At 31.7% G+C, this 20728-nt stretch overlaps 1 protein-coding gene and 1 non-coding gene across 2 annotated transcripts; both read left to right on the top strand.

Moving 5' to 3' along the window:
* The first annotated feature begins 4730 nt into the window (after nt 1-4730).
* On the top strand, nt 4731-4836 carry LOC112699725 (small nucleolar RNA R71). The gene has a single exon (XR_003152666.1). It is a non-coding gene; the product is annotated as a small nucleolar RNA R71 (small nucleolar RNA).
* An 11619-nt stretch (nt 4837-16455) lies between these two features.
* Nucleotides 16456-19771, top strand: LOC112697032 (protein FLOWERING LOCUS T). The gene is made up of 4 exons (XM_025750013.2): nt 16456-16765; nt 17179-17240; nt 18558-18598; nt 19252-19771. The coding sequence occupies exons 1-4, from the start codon at nt 16559-16561 to the stop codon at nt 19473-19475; spliced, it is 534 nt and encodes a 177-aa protein (XP_025605798.1). The 5' UTR covers nt 16456-16558; the 3' UTR covers nt 19476-19771.
* The last annotated feature ends 957 nt before the right edge of the window (nt 19772-20728 follow it).

Below are 20728 nucleotides of genomic sequence, written 5' to 3'. Positions count from 1 at the left end.
AAGAATTGGCTTACAATGGTTTGGGGGAAATGCTTAGATTTTAGTCCGGAAAATGTAAGGTTGGCATTCAACTTGCCCATGATGCAAGGAGATGAACACCCCTACACTAGAAGGGTCAACTTTGATCAAAGGTTGGACCAAGTCCTCATAGACGTTTGTGAAGAGGGCGCTCAATGGAAGAGAGATTCAAGAGGGAAGTCAGTTCAACTGAGAAGGCATGACCTCAAGCCTGTGGCTAGGGGATGGTTGGAGTTTATCCAACGCTTAATCATTCCCACTAGCAACCGGTCCGAAGCTACTATAGACCGGGCTATCATGATTCATAGCATCATGATTGGAGACGAAGTAGAAGTTTATGAGGTTATATCCCAAGAACTTTATAAGGTGGCGGATAAGTCCTCTACCTTGGCAAGGTTAGCCTTCCCTCATCTCATTTGTCGCCTCTGTAATTCAGTTGGAATTAACATAGAGGGAGACATCCTCATTGATGAGGACAAGCCCATCACTAAGAAGAGGATGGAGCAAACAAGAGATCCCACTCATGGACATGAGAAAATTCCTCATCATGAAATCCCTGAGATGCCTCAAGGGATGCACTTTCCTCCACAAAACTATTGGGAGCAAATCAACACCTCCCTATGAAAATTGAGTTCCAACATGGGACAACTAAGGGTGGAGCACCAAGAACATTCCATCCTCCTCCATGAAATTAGAGAAGATCAAAGAATCATGAGAGAGGAGCAACAAAGGCAAGGAAGAGACATTGAGGAGCTCAAGCACTCCATAAGATCTTCAAGAGGAAGAACAAGCCGCCATCACTAAGGTGGACCCGTTCTTTAATCTTCTTGTTCTTTATTTTTCTGTTTTTCGAAAATTATGCTTTATGTTTTATTTATGTTTGTGTCTTATGATCATTGGTGTCTTAGTGTCTATGCCTTAAAGTTGTGAATGTCCTATGAATCCATCACCTTTCTTAAATAAAAAATGTTCTTAATTGAAAAAGAGAAGAATTGCATGAATTTTGAATTTTATAACAGATTAATTATTTTGATGTGGTGGCAATACTTTTGATTTCTGAATGTATGCTTGAACAGTGCATATGTCTTTTGAATTTGTTGTTCATGAATGTTAAAATTGTTGGCTCTTGAAAGAATGATGAAAAAGGAGACATGTTACTGAGGATCTAAAAAAATCATAAAAATGATTCTTGAAGCAAGAAAAAGCAGTGAATTCAAAAAAAAAGAGAGCAAGCAGAAAAAGCCAATAGCCCTTTAAACCAAAAGGCAAGGATAATAAAAAGGATCCAAGGCTTTGAGCATCAGTGGATAGGAGGGCCTACAGGAATAACATCCTGGCCTAAGCGGCTAAACCAAGCTGTCCCTAACCATGTGCTTGTGGCGTGAAGGTGTCACGTGAAAACTTGAGACTGAGCGGTTAAAGTCGTGATCCAAAGCAAAAAGAGTGTGCTTAAGAACCCTGGACACTCTAATTGGGGACTCTAGCAAAGCTGAGTCACAATCTGGAAAGGTTCACCCAGTTATGTGTCTGTGGCATGGATTTATCTGGTGGTGATACTGAAAAACAGAGTGCTTTGGGCCATGGCCAAGACTCATAAAGTAGCTGTGTTTAAGAATCATCATACTTAACTAGGAGAATCAATAACACTATCCGGATTCTGAGTTCCTATAGAAGCCAATCATTCTGAACTTCAAAGGATAAAGTGAGATGCGAAAACTGTTCAGAGAGAAAAAGCTAAAAGCCCCGCTCATCTAATTAATACTGATCTTCATAGATATTTTTGGAATTCATTGTATATTATCTTCTTTTTATCCTATTTGATTTTCAGTTGCTTGGGGACAACCAACAATTTAAGTTTGGTGTTGTGATGAGCGGATAATTTATACGCTTTTTGGCATTGTTTTTAGTATGCTTTTAGTATGTTTTAGTTAGTTTTTATTATATTTTTATTAGTTTTTATTTAAAATTCACTTTTCTAGACTTTACTATGAGTTTGTGTATTTTTCTGTGATTTCAGGTATTTTCTGGCTGAAATTGAGGGACCTAAGCAAAAATCTGATTCAGAGGCTGAAAAGGGCTGCAAATGTTGTTGGATTCTGACCTCCCTGCACTCAAAGTAGATTTTCTGGAGCTACAGAAGCCCAATTGGCGCGCTCTCAATTGCGTTGGAAAGTAGACATTGAGGGATTTCCGGCAATATATAATAGTTCATACTTTGCCCGAGATTTGATGGCCCAAACAGGCGTTCCAAGTCAGCTTCAGAATTCCCGGCGTTAAACACCAGAACTGGCACAAAAGTGGGAGTTAAACGCCCAAACTGGCACAAAAGCTGGCGTTTAACTCCAAGAAAAGTATCTACACATGGAAGCTTCAATGCTCAGCCCAAGCACACACCAAGTGGGCCCGAAAGTGGATTTTTACGTCATTTACTCATTTCTGTAAACCCTAGGCTACTAGTTCTCTATAAATAGGACCTTTTGCTATTGTATTTGAAGAATCTTTCAATCTTCGGATCATCTTTTGATCATGTTTTTATGATTGAACCCTCTTTGGGAGGCTGGCCATTCGGCCATGCCTAGACCTTTTTCTTATGTATTTTCAATGGTAGAGTTTCTACACACCATAGATTAAGGTGTCGAGCTCTGCTGTACCTCGAGTATTAATGCAATTAGTATTGTTCTTCTATTCAATTCAGCTTATTCTTGTTCTAAGATATCACTTGTTCCTCAACTTGATGAATGTGATGATCCGTGATACTCATCATCATTCTCACCTATGAACGTGTGCCTGATAACCACCTCCGTTCTACCTTAGATTGAGTGGATATCTCTTGGATTCCTTAATCAGAATCTTCGTGGTATAAGCTAGAATCCATTGGCGGCCATTCTTGAGAATCCGGAAGGTCTAAACCTTGTCTGTGGTATTCTGAGTAGGATTCAGGGATTAAATGACTGTGACGAGCTTCAAACTCGCGATTGTGGGGCGTTAGTGACAGACGTAAAAGAATCACTAGATTTTATTCCGACATGATCGAGAACCGACAGATGAATAGCCGTGCTGTGACAGAGCGCGTTGAACATTTTCACTGAGAGGACGGGACTGTAGCCATTGACAACGGTGATGCCCAACATACAGCTTGCCATGGAAAGGAGTAAGAAGGATTGGATGAAGACAGTAGGAAAGCAGAGAGACGGAAGGGATAAAGCATCTCCATACGCTTATCTGAAATTTTCACCAATGAATTACATAAGTATCTCTATCTTTATTTTATGTTTTATTTATCTTTTAATCATTAATCCTCCATAACCATTTGAATCCGCCTGACTGAGATTTACAAGATGACCATAGCTTGCTTCATACCAACAATCTCCGTGGGATCGACCCTTACTCGCGTAAGGTTTATTACTTGGACGACCCAGTGCACTTGCTGGTTAGTTATGCGAAGTTGTGATAAAGAGTTGAGATTGAAATTGAGCGTACCATGTTGATGGCGCCATTGATGATCACAATTTCGTGCACCAATGGCACTACATTTCTTAGTTAGGACCACTGTCTCATCTCCCTTTAAAGGCTTCTTCTTTGACAACAACTCCTTCATGAATTTGACATAGAGAGGCATTTGCTCCAAAACTCAGCAAAAGGAATATTGATTTGCAACTTTCTAAAGACTTCCAAGAACTTTAAAAACTGCTTGTCCTTGGTCTCTTTTTGAAGTCTCTGAGGATATGGCATCTTAGGCTTGTACGCAGGAGCTTTTGGCAATGTAGAATAAGTGTCAAGAGAGTCTGGGAATGGGTTGTCCGCACGCTTTGGAGGGGCGTGCTCTACTTCTTCCTTCTTCTCCTTTGGAGCATCTTTTTCAACTGGCTCCTCATTAACTTGTGCTTCCATACTTGCCACTTCTTCACTTATCAAGGTGATAGCCTTGCATTCCTCTCTTGGATTTGGAATTGTGTTACCAGGACGGCTATTAGTGGTCCTCTGATCAATTTCATTAACTTTTGCGGCTAATTGACCCATCTGAATCTCCAAGTTCTTGATTGATGCTCTGGTTTCTTGTCTAAAACTTGCCAACATTGCTTCCAAATCATTATTCTGCTGGGGCTGAGAAGTTGCTTGCTGAGATGACTGAAACTGGTGGTTATTAAAATTATTCTGTTGAAAACCACCCTAAGAATTATTATTAAAATTCTGTGGCCTCTGAGGTTGCTTTCTCCACCCAAAATTTTGGTGATTTCTCCACCCCTGATTGTAGGTCTTAGAATAGGGATCATTATTGAGATTTCTAGGAGCACTCCCCATGTAATTGACCTGTTCAGAAGAAGATTGAGCATAATCATAATTTTTATTTTGCATAAAATTACATGTCATGTCATAAAGGGCCTCTTGTGCATTCTGAGTGTTGACAGCTGAAACTTGCATTCCACTCAACTGTTAAGTAATTAGATTCATCTGTTGAGTCAAAATTTTGTTCTGAGCAAGAAGAGCATCAAAAACTTCTACTTCCAACACGCCTCAGAGGGGTCTCTGAGTTCATAGGATTCATGTTAGATGAATATAAATATTGGTTGCTAGTAACCAATTCAATAAGGTCAGTAGTTTCCTCCGGTGTCTTTTTCATGTGCAATGAACCACCTGTAGAATTATCTAAACACATCTTGGACATTTCACCCAAGCCTTCATAAAAGATATCTAGTTGGGTCCATTTAGAGAACATGTCTGGAGGGCATTACCTAGTCAGCAGCTTGTACCTCTCCCAAGCTTCATAAAGGGTCTCACCATTCTTCTGTCTGAAGGTTTGAACCTCTACCCTATGCTTAGTCAGCTTTTTAGGTGGAAAAAAATTTAGTTAAAAACCCAGTGACAACCTTTTCCCAAGTATTCAGACTCTCCTTGGGTTGAGAATCTAACCACAGCTTTGCTCTATCCCTCAAAGCAAATGGGAAGAGCATAAGTTTGTACACCTCAGAATTCACCCCATTAGTTTTCACATTATCACAAATCGAAAAATGGATCCTCTCCAGATTTTTTAACACTTGACAAGATACAATATGATTTTTCACCTTTGATTCTATAAGTGGGACCAGAAATAAATAACAGAGAGAGAATAATGAATGGTTAGATTAAGCACTGAATACCATCCAATTTTTTTTTTACTGGAGAGGATCCACTTCCATCACAAATCTGCAGAAAATTAGAGATAAACTGATTGGGATCTTCCTGATGGAGTCCATGATATTGACAGTTTTGTTGCACCAAAATGACTAGCTGTGGCTTCAGTTCAAAGTTGTTTGCAGCTATAGGAGGCACCACAATGCTTTTTCCAAAAAAATCTGCAGTAGGAGCAGTGTATGAGCCAAGCACTCTTCTAGGTCGTTCATTCCCAACTGGATTTGCCACATTGGCATTAGCAGCATTATTATGATCCATAGTGGACTCTGCAGCCTTGTAAAGTCTTGCTTGTTGCAAGGCTGCCTGAAAGTCCTTTCGGGTTCAGGATCAAAGTCTAAAAGAGGTTCCTTATCTCTATTCCTGCTCATAAATAAATAAAAAATAAGAAAAGATGGGAATTTCTACGTCAGAGTGCAGAGAATTCCCAGAGAGGTAACCTGTATAAAAGAAATAAAATAAACTAATTAAATAATTAAAGCCAAAAAATTTCAAAAATTATAATAAAAATAAACAGAAAAATTAAAATAAAAATAACTAGGAGACACCAAACTTAATTTCAAAAACTAAAGAAAAATATATGATAAAATTTCTTTTTTTTTTTGAAAATTAAAGACAAAAATAAAACAAAACTAATAGAATATAGAAAAAAATAATGGAAGGAAACAAAAACGAAAATAAAAAAAAATAAAAATAATAAAATAAAATAAAATAAAATAAAAATGGACGAAAGTAAAAAAAATCAAAAGCAAAAAGGAAGTAAAAAAAGAAAACGGGCAGGGGTTAATGAATCAAAAGGAAGAGAAATTAAAGGAAAAAAATGAAAAATAAAAATTAATAATACTAAAATAAAACTAATTAAAAGAAAAATTATCTAATCTACAAAATCAAACAACGAATAGTTGTCAATCACAATCAATTTCCGACAACGGCGCCAAAAACTTGGTGCAGAATTTACAACCACAAACTAACCGGTAAGTGCACCGGGTCGTACCAAGTAGTACCTCAGGTGAATGAGGGTCGATCCCACGAGAATTGATGGACTAAGCAATAATGGTTGATTAAATTACTTAGTTAGGCAAACAGAAAATGGTGTTTTGAGAGTTCAAAAGCATTAACAGTAAATTCAGAATATCAGAAAGCAGCAGTAAATAAGTTGTGAATAATATATGGATCAACAGTTAAGGCTTCAGAGTTATCTATTTTTCGAATTGACTTTTCTTACTAACTATTTTAATCATGCAAGATTTAATTTATGGCAAACTATATGTGACTAAACCCTAATTCCTTAGACCTTTTTAGTCTCATCTAAAATTCATCAACCGCCAATTCTTTGGTCACTTAATTCCAATTAGAGGGTGAAGTTCAATTCTAGTTTATATGCCACAAAAATCCTAATTACCCAAATATAAGAGGATTATATGTCACATATCCCATTAAGTCCAGATAATTAGAAATTTAGGAGAATATATTTTCAAGCTGTTGTTCAAGTAAAGAGCTTTTCCAAGTTATACAAGAACTCAATTAGAACCAAGGTCATACTTCCGTTCTACCCAGATTCATAAGATAAAGAACGAAAATAATTCTTGAATTATAAATCAGTACATGAATTAAAATAGAAAAATAATAGTATCAATCCATACAATAGACAGAGATCCTAATCTTAATAGTGGAGGTTTATCTGCTCATTGTTTGGAGAGAAAAACTAGGATTCAGGTAAATTGTAAATTGCGAAATGAGGTAGAAGAGAAGAGAGAGGAGCCCGAAGGGCTAATTCTTTTCCCTTTTATATCTAATCCTAATAAATGTAAAATATATTTTCTAAAACTAAATAATATCTTTTCCTAATTATAAATAAAATAAAAGTTTAATCAAAACTAATTAATCATTCGTTTCTGCTCCTGGACGTACATGGGGACCACTTGAGATGTTGAGGTCCACGCTGAACTTGGCTTTTCCCAAGTTCAGCGTGGAGAAGGCAGTGTGATTTTTAGCGTGTTCCTTTGAATCCATGCTGAACTCGGCTTAGCCCAAGTTTAGCGTAGAATGTTGCGCGTGGTTTCCCCTAGAAGTTTTCAAGTCCACGCTGAACTTGGCAGGGGCCAAGTTCAACGTGGAGTAGGCAGAGTATGCTGGAAAAGAAGTGTGCACTATTAGACATTTGGAAAGCCCTGGAAGTTAGCTTTCCAATGCCATTAGAACCACATCAATTGGACCTCTGTAGCTCAAGTTATTTCTAGTTGAGTGCAAGGCAGTCGGGGTTGACAGCATCATTCGCTTTCTTTCCTTTCTACTGCAAAACTCCGTCAAATCCATCCGAATGCTACCTGAAATAAATAGAATTGTACACAACTCAAAGTAGCATCCATAGTGGCTAAAAGGTATTTAAATTTTGATTAAACTCAACAATTTGAATACAAATTCACTAGGAAAAGATAGAAAAGATACTCACACATCACTAGGTTCATATTTAAGGGCATGCCACTGGCGTGCAATATGGCGTGCCACGTCGGGCCTATTCTCCAGTAGCAGCAAGCAAGAAGGCGTATCCCTGAGCGTGGCACGCTGGGCCATTCCTCATGAGGCACTACCCTTGGCATGCGTATGGCGTGGCACACCAACTCTTCTCAAATTCTCTTCACTTCTGGCATGGCCTTGGGCTTGCCTTCCCAAGTGACACGACAACCTTCATCTAAGGCGTGCCAATGGGCGTGCCTATGGCATAGCACGCCAAGCAAGGTTTCCAGAAAGTAGCTCAAGAGTCTCAACACGGGCATGCAGCTGAGCGTGGCACACCTCTTTTTCTCTTCAACCATGGGCGTGTAATATGGCGTGTTATCTCAAGTGGCACACCAACCCTTCAGCACTGGCGTGCCCATGGGCGTGTGTAGAGCATGGCATGCCAGGAAACATCTCCAGAGGGCAAGCTTGGGCGTGTGAAGGGCGTGCACTATGAAGTGGCACGCCAACTCTTAACACTGGGCGTGTGATGGGCATGCCAGAAGGCATGGCACGCCAGGCAAAGAACCCAAAGAAAAACAAAGACTTACACAACTTGGGCGTGTGATGAAAGTGGCACTTGCATGGCATTCCACTCAACCCTTTCGTCCTTCAACAAGATGGGCCCATCATGAGTTAGTTAGAAATGAAATTTCAATTGTGATTTGAGTTTAATTTGAATTGACATTTGCAAGTAGGAGTAGTATATAAACCCAAGGGAAGCACTTCATTGGGGACTTTTACTTTGGCACTTTACTCCACTTTTAGATTTTACTTTCCATCACTTTTGTACTTTTTTCCATAAGCTATGAGCAGCTAACTTCCCTTTCATTGGGGGAAGGAGCTCTATTGAAATTTAATGAATCAATTGTGATTTTATCTTTTTCTTTTCTTCATCTTTCATTTGATCTTCTAGAATGAATTTTTGTTCTTCATTTCAAAGATTCAAATATCTTGGGAAAGAATTTGAATCTTACATAGATTCTATGTGAACCTTGGGAAAGGAATCATAAAATTATGCTTGAAGTTCTTTCTCACAATTGTGTAAATCTGGGTTTGGGATTGATATTGTGACATTTAATCAACCCACAATCTGGATTTATGGGATTGTGTGGCTCTAAATCAAAGACCAATCTTCATCTCTTCTCATGAGCAATTAGATCAAGGAATTGATAATTGATCAAGTTAAGAGAGATTGATTCACAAAGAAATTGGGTTTCAATCACTTAGGATTGCCAAGAGATCAGTGAATTGCATGATTGAAGATGAGATGAAAAGCAATTTAATCCGGAGAATTCTATATCTCTGTACCCCAATGATCCTCCTCATTCTATCTTTCCCCTTCCTCATCATTAGCTTTCCATTTAATGCTCCTTTTCATTACTTCCTTTACATTCCAGCAATTTACTTTTCTTTCCATTTATTCTTCCCGCATTTACGTTATTGCAATTTATTTTTCTGCACTTTACATTCCTAGTTATTTACTACTCTTTAGTTCCAGTCATTTATCTCTTTGCTCTTTACTTTTCAGTCATTTACTTCACTACCAAGTTATCTAATATTTAATCAAACCTCATCAAATTGATTGTTTAACTAGAATAGCCAATTAATTAAAGTTGCTTGATCTATCAATCCTTGTGGAATCGACCTCACTCATCGTGAGTTATTACTTAATTACGACCCGATGCACTTGCCGGTGGATATTATTTGTCAAATCCGTATCAGTGACCTGGCGAAATTCCCCTCCTCAACCCTAATCCCTTCCTCACCAACACACTCCCCCCTCTCCCTCCCAACGCAGTCCCCCTTTCCCTCCCCAACGCACTCCCGCCTCCCCAATGCAGGTTCCACTCCTACGTTTCTCTCTTTGACCTAATTCCAAAACAAATTATAATTAAAGCAAGTTAATACAACAAATCACCAACAAAACAAGAACTGGAACAACAACCTAATTATTAAAACAATAACTAAAAATAAAAAGGGAGAGGGAGCTGGAGCTTTATAATTCAACAGAGATGGTTGAACAGCGGCAGAACGACATCTGAATAGAGATTGGGCCCCGCGACGGAACTGAGGCTAGAAGATGAGGGCTGGAGCACGGCGGAACAGAGGTTAAATGGCAACAGAAGCATGGAGTAATGGCGGCAGAAGCATAACGAAACACAGGGAAAGCTCGCCAAAACAGGCCGGTGGAACCGCAGTGAACAACGATGGAACAGAGGCATCGCGATGACGTTGGAGTAGCACCGACGGAGGCGGTGGCTGGACAGGTTGAAGAAAGAAGACGAGGTCAAAGAGCTAAGGATATTAGGAAGTGGAAGCTGCATTAGGAAAGGGGAGTGCGTTGGGGAGGGAGAGGGGTGCTGTGTTGGAGAAGGAGAAGGGGGGAGTGTATTGGGGAGGAATTTTTGCCAAGTCACGAAAATATGGTGGCCACGTCAGCATCGTGCTCGCCAGAGATGTGCTCCGGCAAGCTCAGAAGCATGCTTGTCAAATTTTAAAATCTTTTCGAGACCATTTTGTTAATAACAAAAGTCAAGTACTCTTTTGTCAGCGTTAGAATCTTTGGGATATCGATTTGGTATTTATCTATTATTATTATTATTATTATTATTATTATTATTATTATTGAGTAGTTTAATTGCATTCACACATAATTAGTTATGTAACAATGCAATGCATATTATTTCGTATTTGCTTATTAAGGAAATTAAAGGAATACTCACCAGGCCACTTTAAACAAAAGTGATATAATAATTTAGACCTGAAAGGTTGATATTGAGTAGTTTAATTATTACATTATTTCACACATAATTAGTTACGTAACAATGTATGCATATTATTTCGTATTTGCTTATTAAGGAAATTAAAGTAATACTCGCCAGGCCACTTTAACCAAAAGTGATCTAATAATTTAGACTTGAAAGATCATTCAGCAGCCGACCCCCACCCCAACAAGAATTCACAAGAAGACAGAGTGCAACTGAACATCAACACAGTAGTCTAAAGTTATTATGAGTTGAATTTAAAACTTTTTGCTCCAAAGTTGAAATGGTTGCTCATGCACCAAGCCAAAAGTTTCTTTGGAAACTGGAAAGGGAGGATGAAATGTTTTCAAAAAAAAAATACATCTATTTTATGTATTGATGTATAAATATATGTATGGTTAAACTTACTCTTAATGTGTATTTTTTATTTTAATATATATTCTATTACTATAATAAAAATCACTTTGAGTAATAAATTTTTAGTGACAATAACATAATGGCTATTATATATCTTATTTAATTCATGTATTTGCGACAAATATATATTTGCCATTATTACTATATATTATAATAGATAATTATATATTTTTGCGATTATTGAAAAGATCTTTTTTGATTACTGCTAAAACCTTTTAGCGAAAAGAATAAGATGATTAATGTCTAATTATTTAATAAATATATTATCAACTATTTTTATTGTCGTTAAAGATAAATATAAATGACCACTAAAAATAATTTTTTTAATAATTTCTTTTGTTCTCGTAGTAATATTATATATATTCAGCATAAGAAACGTTTCAAGATATGTCAATTATTTTCACTCGAACTTATTTCAGAATATTTTTTTATGAACAAACGAAACATTAAAAAAAAATCGGCAAGTATTATATTTATTTTGGAAAATAGTATTTTCCTTACATCATCATGAAATTGCAAACAGTTAAAATTTTGAAGCGATTTATAAACTAAACAGTAAAAATTGAATAACAACGAACCTTGTGATGGCAATGATTTGTCACCCCATCTTCTCCAATTACATGAGTTAAGTGAACGTCCAAGTGTTCGGCTATCATGTTCCAAATGGTACGAATCCACGGAATAATGAACTTGAATTAGTCCAATAGCTATTGTAGAATCAACTTCAATCATGACCTTAAAATCTCTATTTCGAGCCAAAGAAGGACTATGAAAAATATCCAATGTTTAACATAATTAGTAATAGTATAAGCTAAGTACAATAGAACTTGTGGACCCATATCTGATCGACTAATTTAAATATTATATGAACAATTCTAAATTTCTAACCAACTCTTTTATTAGACAAGAAAAATATTAAGAGACTAATGCATTTTATTAATATTAGTTAATATTTTAGATTACTATTTTATTATATATATATATATATATATTAAAATTTAATATTTAAAATTTAGAATTTATGTTCAGAATTCTGTTGGTCAAATAATATTGATCATTGGATAATTGTTACTGAAGAAAGTATAAGTAGACAATGAGAATATTAAACAATATGAATAATATATATGTCGAATATTCAATTTAATAAGTATGTAGATGATTATGTTTATTATTTTTAATTGAATAATTATTTCTTCTGATTCGATTTACTCTTACACAATTAATAATAGCTGAATATTTAATTTACTATATGTGCAGATGATTATTCTAATATTAAGATTTATAAAATAATTTAAAAATAGAATATTTTTTTATTTTATTATATTAATTTTATAATCTATTATTTATATTATTTATAAAAATTATTATCTACCTAATAAAATCTTTGTTGTTTTTCCCACAGATGAAATGGAAACATAAATTAAATCACGTGGGACCATGTTATTCGCTGCCATTTTTTACTAATATAATAGAGTATTGAAAACGAAATCCACACATGAAAAAGTTACCTTTAAATTAAATTCGGCTCGACAATTTTTTTTGAAAAATTATAAAACTTCTAAAAAAAGATTTGGTCTTTTATTTTTAATTTTATTAGACTAATTAATTTTTTTATTAATAATTTTTCTTTTAAATTAACAAAGCATATTTACTTAGCACATTAATCAGTTAATTTATCTATTATATATAGGACTGGAAGTGAGTTGAGTTGAGTCGAGTTAGACCAAGCTCAAGTTCGACTCACAAAAATTGAGTTTGACTCATTAACAATCGAGCCTATTTTTTAAGCTCAAGTTCGACTCACCGAAAGCTCACCAGCTGGCTCAAATAATAGAAACATAAATACATAATCTATAATTCTATATCAATAAATTATAACTTATATATTTTAAAAAATATTTAAAAAGATCAAGTTTATATATTGTTATCTATCAATAAATTATAAATTTTTTATTTATGTCCTACATCAAAATTATATGTAAAAAATAAATATAAAATTTTAAATAATTAACATCATTTAATATATATAATTATATAGTACTATTTCATATGTATATATATAATATTAAAAATATAGACTATATATATATATATATATATATATATATATAATCGAGTCAGCTCACGAGCTAATGAGCTCAAGCTCGACTCAATTAATTTATGAGCTCAATTTCAAACTCAAGCTTAGCTCACTAGCTCACGAGTTTAGCTTATCGAGCTCGAGCTAACTCATGAGCTAGCTTGACTCATTATTTTTTAGAATAATTATTAGAGATTGTTTAGAGTTTTTATTTATTTTTTGTTATTCTTCCGTATATATTATCTAAATTTATTGTGTAAAAATTGAGAAATACTAGTTTTTTTTAGGATTAACTATCAATTGAGTACTCAAAAGATTTAGCCACTGACAAAAATTTTTTTAAAAAATTTTATTGACAAAATAACTCTTGAATACTTAAAAATATGCCAAAAATAACTACAAAATATTATATTTTTATAAATGATAAAAAAATTTATATTTAGCAAACGATTATCCATTTGATCTGAAATTTTTGTGAAAACCTTTGAATCAATATTTAAAAAGTATACAAAAAATTCCGACCAAAATTTAATTTCTATATTTTTTATTTTTTTAAAAAATGTGGTTATTTACAATAATTTTTTTTAAAGAAAAAATAGACATAAAATTATGAAATTTTAAGGATAAAAATATCTTATTCTTTTAATAATTATTGCAAAAATTTTCATTAAAATCTGATCTCTAAAATCTTTTTTTTTTAATATATATTTAATATCTCATTATTTTTGTCGCATTTTTAAATTTTTCAAAGTTTATTTATTGTTAGTATCTTTTGGAGTTCTTTCTAAATATCATTTTAATAGTTCATTTTTTTCAGTTATAGAAATTAAATAGATGATATATGTATTAAAAAGAATGACATTAGTGATTATTATTGTCAGTCTTATTTATTTTTCGCTAGTTATTTCAAAATGTTAAACTTTGAATCGTTGATGTTATATCTCCTTAGTTATTAATTGATATAAATATTCTTTTTTATTATATTTATTTTAAATAAAATATTATGTCTAATTTTTTATTATCTATTATAAAATACAATATATACTTCTTCATTCTAATAATAATAAATTTATATAAATTATGATAATTAATTTAAATTAAGTACACTAACATTTACGTAATTCTTCTTCACAACTTTTCTAAGCAACTGTAAAAACATTTAAAAAAATATCCTTCATTCAATTTCTATAAATAATAAAAATTTAAAAATTATTAATATTTTAAAGTTCCTATACAATAAAATTAATCAATATAAATAAAAAATAACAAAAAATAAAACAAAATTATCGACAGCTCCTAACAATTATCTTTAACAGATAATAAAGATCAACAAAAAAATTGTCAATTTTTATCATTTGATTAATGGAGAAATTAACAAAATAACATACTATGTAGGTATGTTTTGTTAACCCAAAAAAAATATTGACAGATGAGTTAATTAGTCCTAAACATTAAAGGTCAAAAATAAACTTTATTTATTGATAATTTCGTTATCTTTTGAAATAATTATCAAAGACCGTTTAAAATTTTTTCTCTAAAATTATATAATTTATCGGCGATTTATTTTTTTCGTAAAATCACTAAAAGTTGTTTATATATACTAAATAATTTTGAGGAATACTCATCTCGATCCCAAACAAATTTTTCGAAAGACCACGGCATCGTCATAAAAAAAAATTCTTTTCGACTCTTCATCTTTATTTTTATGGGATTGATAGCCCCTCTGACTCCGTTAATGATATCTCTCTTAAGTTAACAAAATGTGCTTACATGGCACGTTTATTAGCTGATCTATTCGTTAAGTGTCATCTAAAATTGATTAGTTTTTTTTTATTATTAAGGACTTCATTATCTTTTGGAGTAATTGTCGACTACTATTTAAGATTTTTTCTCTATTTTTTTTAAATTTTTCATATAAATCGGCTGAATTTATTGTGTAAGAATTAAAAAAAAATTGATTTAATTTTTTTTACTTATAGAATTTAAATAGAATATGCACGTCTTCTAATAATAACGAGTATATATAAATTATGGTAGTTAAGTTAAATTTAGTACACCTAAAATTTAACATAATCCTAAAAATATAATATCTTAATAATTTTTTAAAATAACAATAAAAAAATTTTAAAAATATATCATTTATTAAATTTCTATAAATTAAAAAAAGTTAAAAATTACTAGTATTTTTTAATTCTTACATAATAAATTTAACCAATATATATGAAAAAGATAATAAAAAAAATAAAAAAATTAAATAATCCTTACCTCTAAAAGACAATGATGTCTCCAATAAATTAAAAAATATCTGTTAATCCTAATTGATACTTAATAAATGAATTAATAATTTAATGTATTACGTAGGTATATTTTATTAATAAAAAAATATTAACAGAAAAACTAACCAAAATTTCACAAAAAGATAAAGATCAAACATCAAAAATTTTTTTATTGAGATTTCATTATCTTTTGAGTAATTATCAAGAATTATTTAGATTTTTTTTATAATATTATTATGTTAGAAATAATCATATTTATTTTTCGTAAAATAATTTAAGTGAATATAGTAATATAATATGTATACTAGGTTCCTTCAACGATCGGCCTTAGAGTCGTAGCCGGTCCAAAAACATCTTTTCTAAGACACTTTGACTAATACAAGATATAATCTGAATTATATTTATGTAAAATCTTGCATAAATCTATCTAGATTCTTTTCTAAAGTATGTAACGGATTTTAATCTTCATATACATTTTAGATATTACTTACTTGATCGGTGAGTCTTTTGCAACTACATCCTACCACCGTGGAAATACCAAGGAGATCTGATGCAAACTTATATCTTAAATATATAATATTAAGTAGAGGAACGATAGATAGAAGAATATTAGAATTTATTATTTTTGTTATAATGTACGTTATTAGATTACTAAATAAAAAAAATTAAATTAATAATTAAATAAGAGTCAAAATAATAAATTCTAGTAATTTCTTCGTAATTTTCTATTAAGTATGACATTATTTTAAAAACGGATCGAAGTATCGAACTGATAGTTTAAAATTTAAAAAATTATATATTTTATAAATAAATATATTATTTTATTATATCTTATTAGTTGAATCTTTGAACCAAATCACTTCTAATACTGTAGGTTCGATAAATAACCGATTCGGTTTTCAATCGTTGTTATCGAGTACCTAATTGATGTGGAGAAAAGTAAACAGTAGTATAGTACATCGAAAATTCTTATTCCAATATGAAACAATGCTCCGAAAGCTAATACGAATAAAGCTAAATCTTTAAAAACATCTAACAACAAACTAAAAGCTAATTATAATGCTAAATCTGAAATAGATAGTCTTACTATTACCAAAGAATCCATGTTAATGGCAACAACACTAAAGGTGAAGTTGTAGCTTTATTTTATGGGACAGAAGCAAATAAAAAGTAGATGCGTGCCAAGGGAGAAACATCTATATATAGAGGCATATATGCATTCACAAATGCATAGAACTACCAAAGAAAGGTAGAGAAGCTACTTACTCATAGTTTTGTTTACATTAGTAATTAGCATCATTGCAAATAAGAAACAAAATCAAAATACAAGAATGGCATCATCAAGGGATTACGGAGACCCTCTTCTTGTTGGTGGTATAATTGGGGATGTTCTGAACCCTTTTACGAGCACAGTTTCTCTTAAGGTTCTCATTAACAACAGAGAGATTAACAATGGCTGTGAACTGAGGCCCTCTCATGTTGTTAACCGCCCTAGGATTACTATTGGTGGTGAAGACCTCAGGACCTTCTACACACTGGTAATTAGTATATTCATTAAGAATATTCTAGGGATGTTTGATTCCTAATCATTTTTATCTAAATTGAAAATCCATCCAAATCACATACCGTCATTTGGATTTGAATTGAATCTCACTCCTAACAAGTTATAAAACATTGGATCTGAATTAGATTATTTATACTTTGTCACTTACATAACATTTTATAAATTTGAAATAGATTTTTATTTAGTTATTTATTTTATCAATTTAAGTTCTTTTATTTTAATTCTCAAAACTTGAAAATTTTCTTTTTAAATCAATGAAACTCAAACTATAACTATTTGAATAAGAGATTGAATTGTATTAAATATAGTATAATTGGTCTATAACGCTAATTAGGTTCGGTTGCATGCTATATGAAACCGACTTATGTGTACTTTGGATATTATTAGGTTATGGTGGATGCTGATGCACCTAGCCCTAGTAACCCTTTCTTGAGGGAATACTTGCACTGGTGAGTTCTCTGGCTCTTTTTTAATTGTTACTCTTAATTTTTTTAACTACCTTCAATGAAAGGCAAGAATGAACAAATACATGTGTGAGTTCTATATTTTTACGTCATAAAACTTCGACGTAAATTATCTTTCTTAAAACACAATGGACCTAGAAATTGTTGTTCCTTTTTATCTTGATCTTGAAGTTATTAGAGTTGTTGGGCTGTTATTGGGCTTAAGAATGGTCCATTATGCCACTCACTCACTCACTGCTCGCTGAAATAGAGGTTTACTTTTTACTCAACCTCGGAAAACACACACAGTTGGAATTTTCCGTGTTCATCCCTCTTTGAAACCCTAACTTTCTCTCACATGGCATCCTTAGCACAGATCTGATGCATGGATGCCTCAGATAATCAAGCGATTATCTTCACTAATTCTTCCCAAATCCTAAACCCTAAAACCTCACCAAATATTTCCCAGTTCCGATCTGAACAAAATTACTATTCATGGCAACAACTCGCCATCTCCAGGATAATGCTCTCATGACCTGATCTCCCTCTTCCATGGATTCTGCAGTTTTTTCTTCCAGAATCACTTTTCTCTCTTCATCCCCTTCGAACCTTAACCTTCAAACTCTCACAGTTCTAGAATATGGTACATTCTTACAACTTCGTTGCATTTATTAAAGTATTTCGTTAAATTTTTTATTTTAATTATAAAAATATTTTCTATTCGAATACAGCGCATAAAGGTTCATGTAGCCTACGTGCAAAAATTAAATTACATTTGGCAAGTTAAACTCGCATTATCATTTAAATTTAGAGAAAATTATATTTTTCTAAATATACCTAAATAATACACACTCTCCTCTACAAAAGCAACTCTCTGCTGTTTGCTGTTTTCCTCTTAAAATTAAAATAAGTTCATCTTTAAAGTGATTTATAGAGATTTTCTTTATCAGTGTATATATATATTCATTATTATAATTTGTATTAATGAAGTTTTATGTAGATATATCTTAATTTCTTTTTCTAATTTTAAATAGTTAAGAAGAGTTGTTATCTGAGCATCTCATTTGAGAGGCAACAGTTTTCTAAACACTGTAGTGTACTGTTTAAAGATGATAAACTTTTTTACTTACTTATTAATAATAATATTTTATGTGAATTATTTAATTTATTTTACATTTTTGATATTTATTAAATTCTTTATTAAATAACTAAATATTTTTAGCTTTTGAAAGCCCATTATAAGATTGAATACACATTTGCTAAATTTTCTCGACAAACATACTAATGTTTTATCATTGCTCTCTTGGTACGGACACTACTTAGGATGGTGACAGATATTCCGGCTACCACAAACACCACCTTCGGTAAGTACGGACACTCTATTTCTGCGTTCTCAAATAGTGATGGGTTGTATAAAGTATAAACACAAATTTTACAGACTTTTATTATTTATGAATGTTTTAAATATTCAGAATATATGCTGTTTGGAAATTATCTTTAAAAACACAAATACTATGAATACCATGAAGTAGCAAAAGTGGAAAATTTCTATTTCAATGTCTTGTCTTCATTTGTTCTTGTATTTATCAGAGAAAATTTTGTCTTGAAAAAAAATACTTTTATAATCTCTATGTAATCATGTTAAATAGTATTTTTATATTCATTATTTCTATATTTGTGTTTTAAACCTTTTATAGACTTTATATTTGGTTTTGTGTCAGGATAATAGAAACCTGCAGAAGGTGGTACAGAAATAAATACAAAATTTCTGTGTTTTTGCAATGCACTGGGTCATAACATAAGATGAGAATAGTTTAAATGGGTAAAGTGAGAGTATATATTGGAGATTTGTGTAATTTTGCCCGCAACTAACATCTTTATCTTTCTGTCTTCTTATCTTTGTTGTCATGAGACATAAACCAAATATAGCTTACTAGAGATTTTTGTGATAAGTAAGTGTGAGATTATATTAGTTTCATTCTTATAGTTGTGTGTGACTAATTTTGTTTTCATGTAGGGAAAGAGGTTATGTTTTATGAAAGTCCACAACCAAATGCAGGGATTCACCGATTTATAATTGTATTATTCAAGCAACTGGGAAGAGACACTGTTTTCCCCCCTGAATGGCGTCACAATTTCAACACCAGAGATTTTGCTTGCAACAATAGCTTGGCTCCTGTTGCTGCAGTTTATTTCAACTGTCAAAGGGAGCGTGGTTGTGGTGGAAGAAGGATGGAATAAGATGATGATCAGATCATGAAGATCATATCATCAATGCTAATGTTATCCCTGGGAACACCTCCACTAAAAATGAATATTAATAATTAAATAATTGAGTGTTCTCTCTATCCGTACTTTATATTTCCTGCCTAGTTAATAATAATCAACTCATTTAAAAGGGGAGGTTACTTAGGTTCTTCTTTTAAGATCAGGGCTTCTTTGTTGTTAAGAAATTTGAATAAATTTGATGTAATGGAAGTTTAATGCTTTTAATATTTAAGTTTTATTAATTAAAATCATGAGAACACTTATAATTATATATGGATTTCTTGTTTTTATACTTGGTTATTACTTATTAGTATACTCATAATTGTATATGTTCTCATACGTACATGCACTAACTTTTAAGAAAATATTACTAAAAAAAGAGAAGGATGTGAATAAGGGTTTAAGATAGGAAAAATTAGGTATATGATGTGAGTGTTTAAAAAAGTGTACAAATAATTTTTTTATTATATATTTAAAAAATGATGTAATTTAAAACTGTATATATTTTATATAATTATGTCATATATAAACAAAAAAATTAATTATTTTTATAAAATATATCAAAATATAGAATATATATTAAAATATATAAAATAATAATATAAAAATATATAAATACATAATTATTAATTTAGTCATTGATTTTTATACATAAATAATTTTTTTATATTTTATATATGAAATATGATACAAATATTTAAATTTAAAAATCTATGAAGATCAGATACAGTCATTTGTATTTAAATTGTATCTCACTTCTACCAAGTTATATGAATTAGATCTAATTAAATCAAATTAGATATTGAAATTTAGTACATTTATAGTTATACATGTACTCTTATATGTACTATGGTAATTATATATATACTCTTATAATTGGTGTATAAACTTTTTGACAAATATATACTTTTTGTAATTATATATATACACAAATTTTAAATATATACGCACATTTTATCCATTTATACTATTCTCATTTTATGTTATGCCTGTTATAACTAGGTTCTATGTAAAAGCACAAAATTTTGTGTTTCTTACTGCATTATATTTTGTGTCCATGTTACCTGCAGATTTCTATTAACCACACAATATCTATAAAAGGATTTAAAACTCAAATGTAGAGACCATGAATATAAAAATACTATTTAACAACATGATTTTATAGAGATTACAGAAGTTCTGTTTCTCAAGACAACACCTTGAAATAGAAATTTTTCACTTTTCTT

Source organism: Arachis hypogaea, chromosome 6 (genome assembly GCF_003086295.3).
Source record: "Arachis hypogaea cultivar Tifrunner chromosome 6, arahy.Tifrunner.gnm2.J5K5, whole genome shotgun sequence".
NCBI lineage: Eukaryota > Viridiplantae > Streptophyta > Magnoliopsida > Fabales > Fabaceae > Arachis > Arachis hypogaea.
Note: the sequence above shows the minus strand (reverse complement) of the source record. Positions and strands in the feature narration are given on the sequence as shown.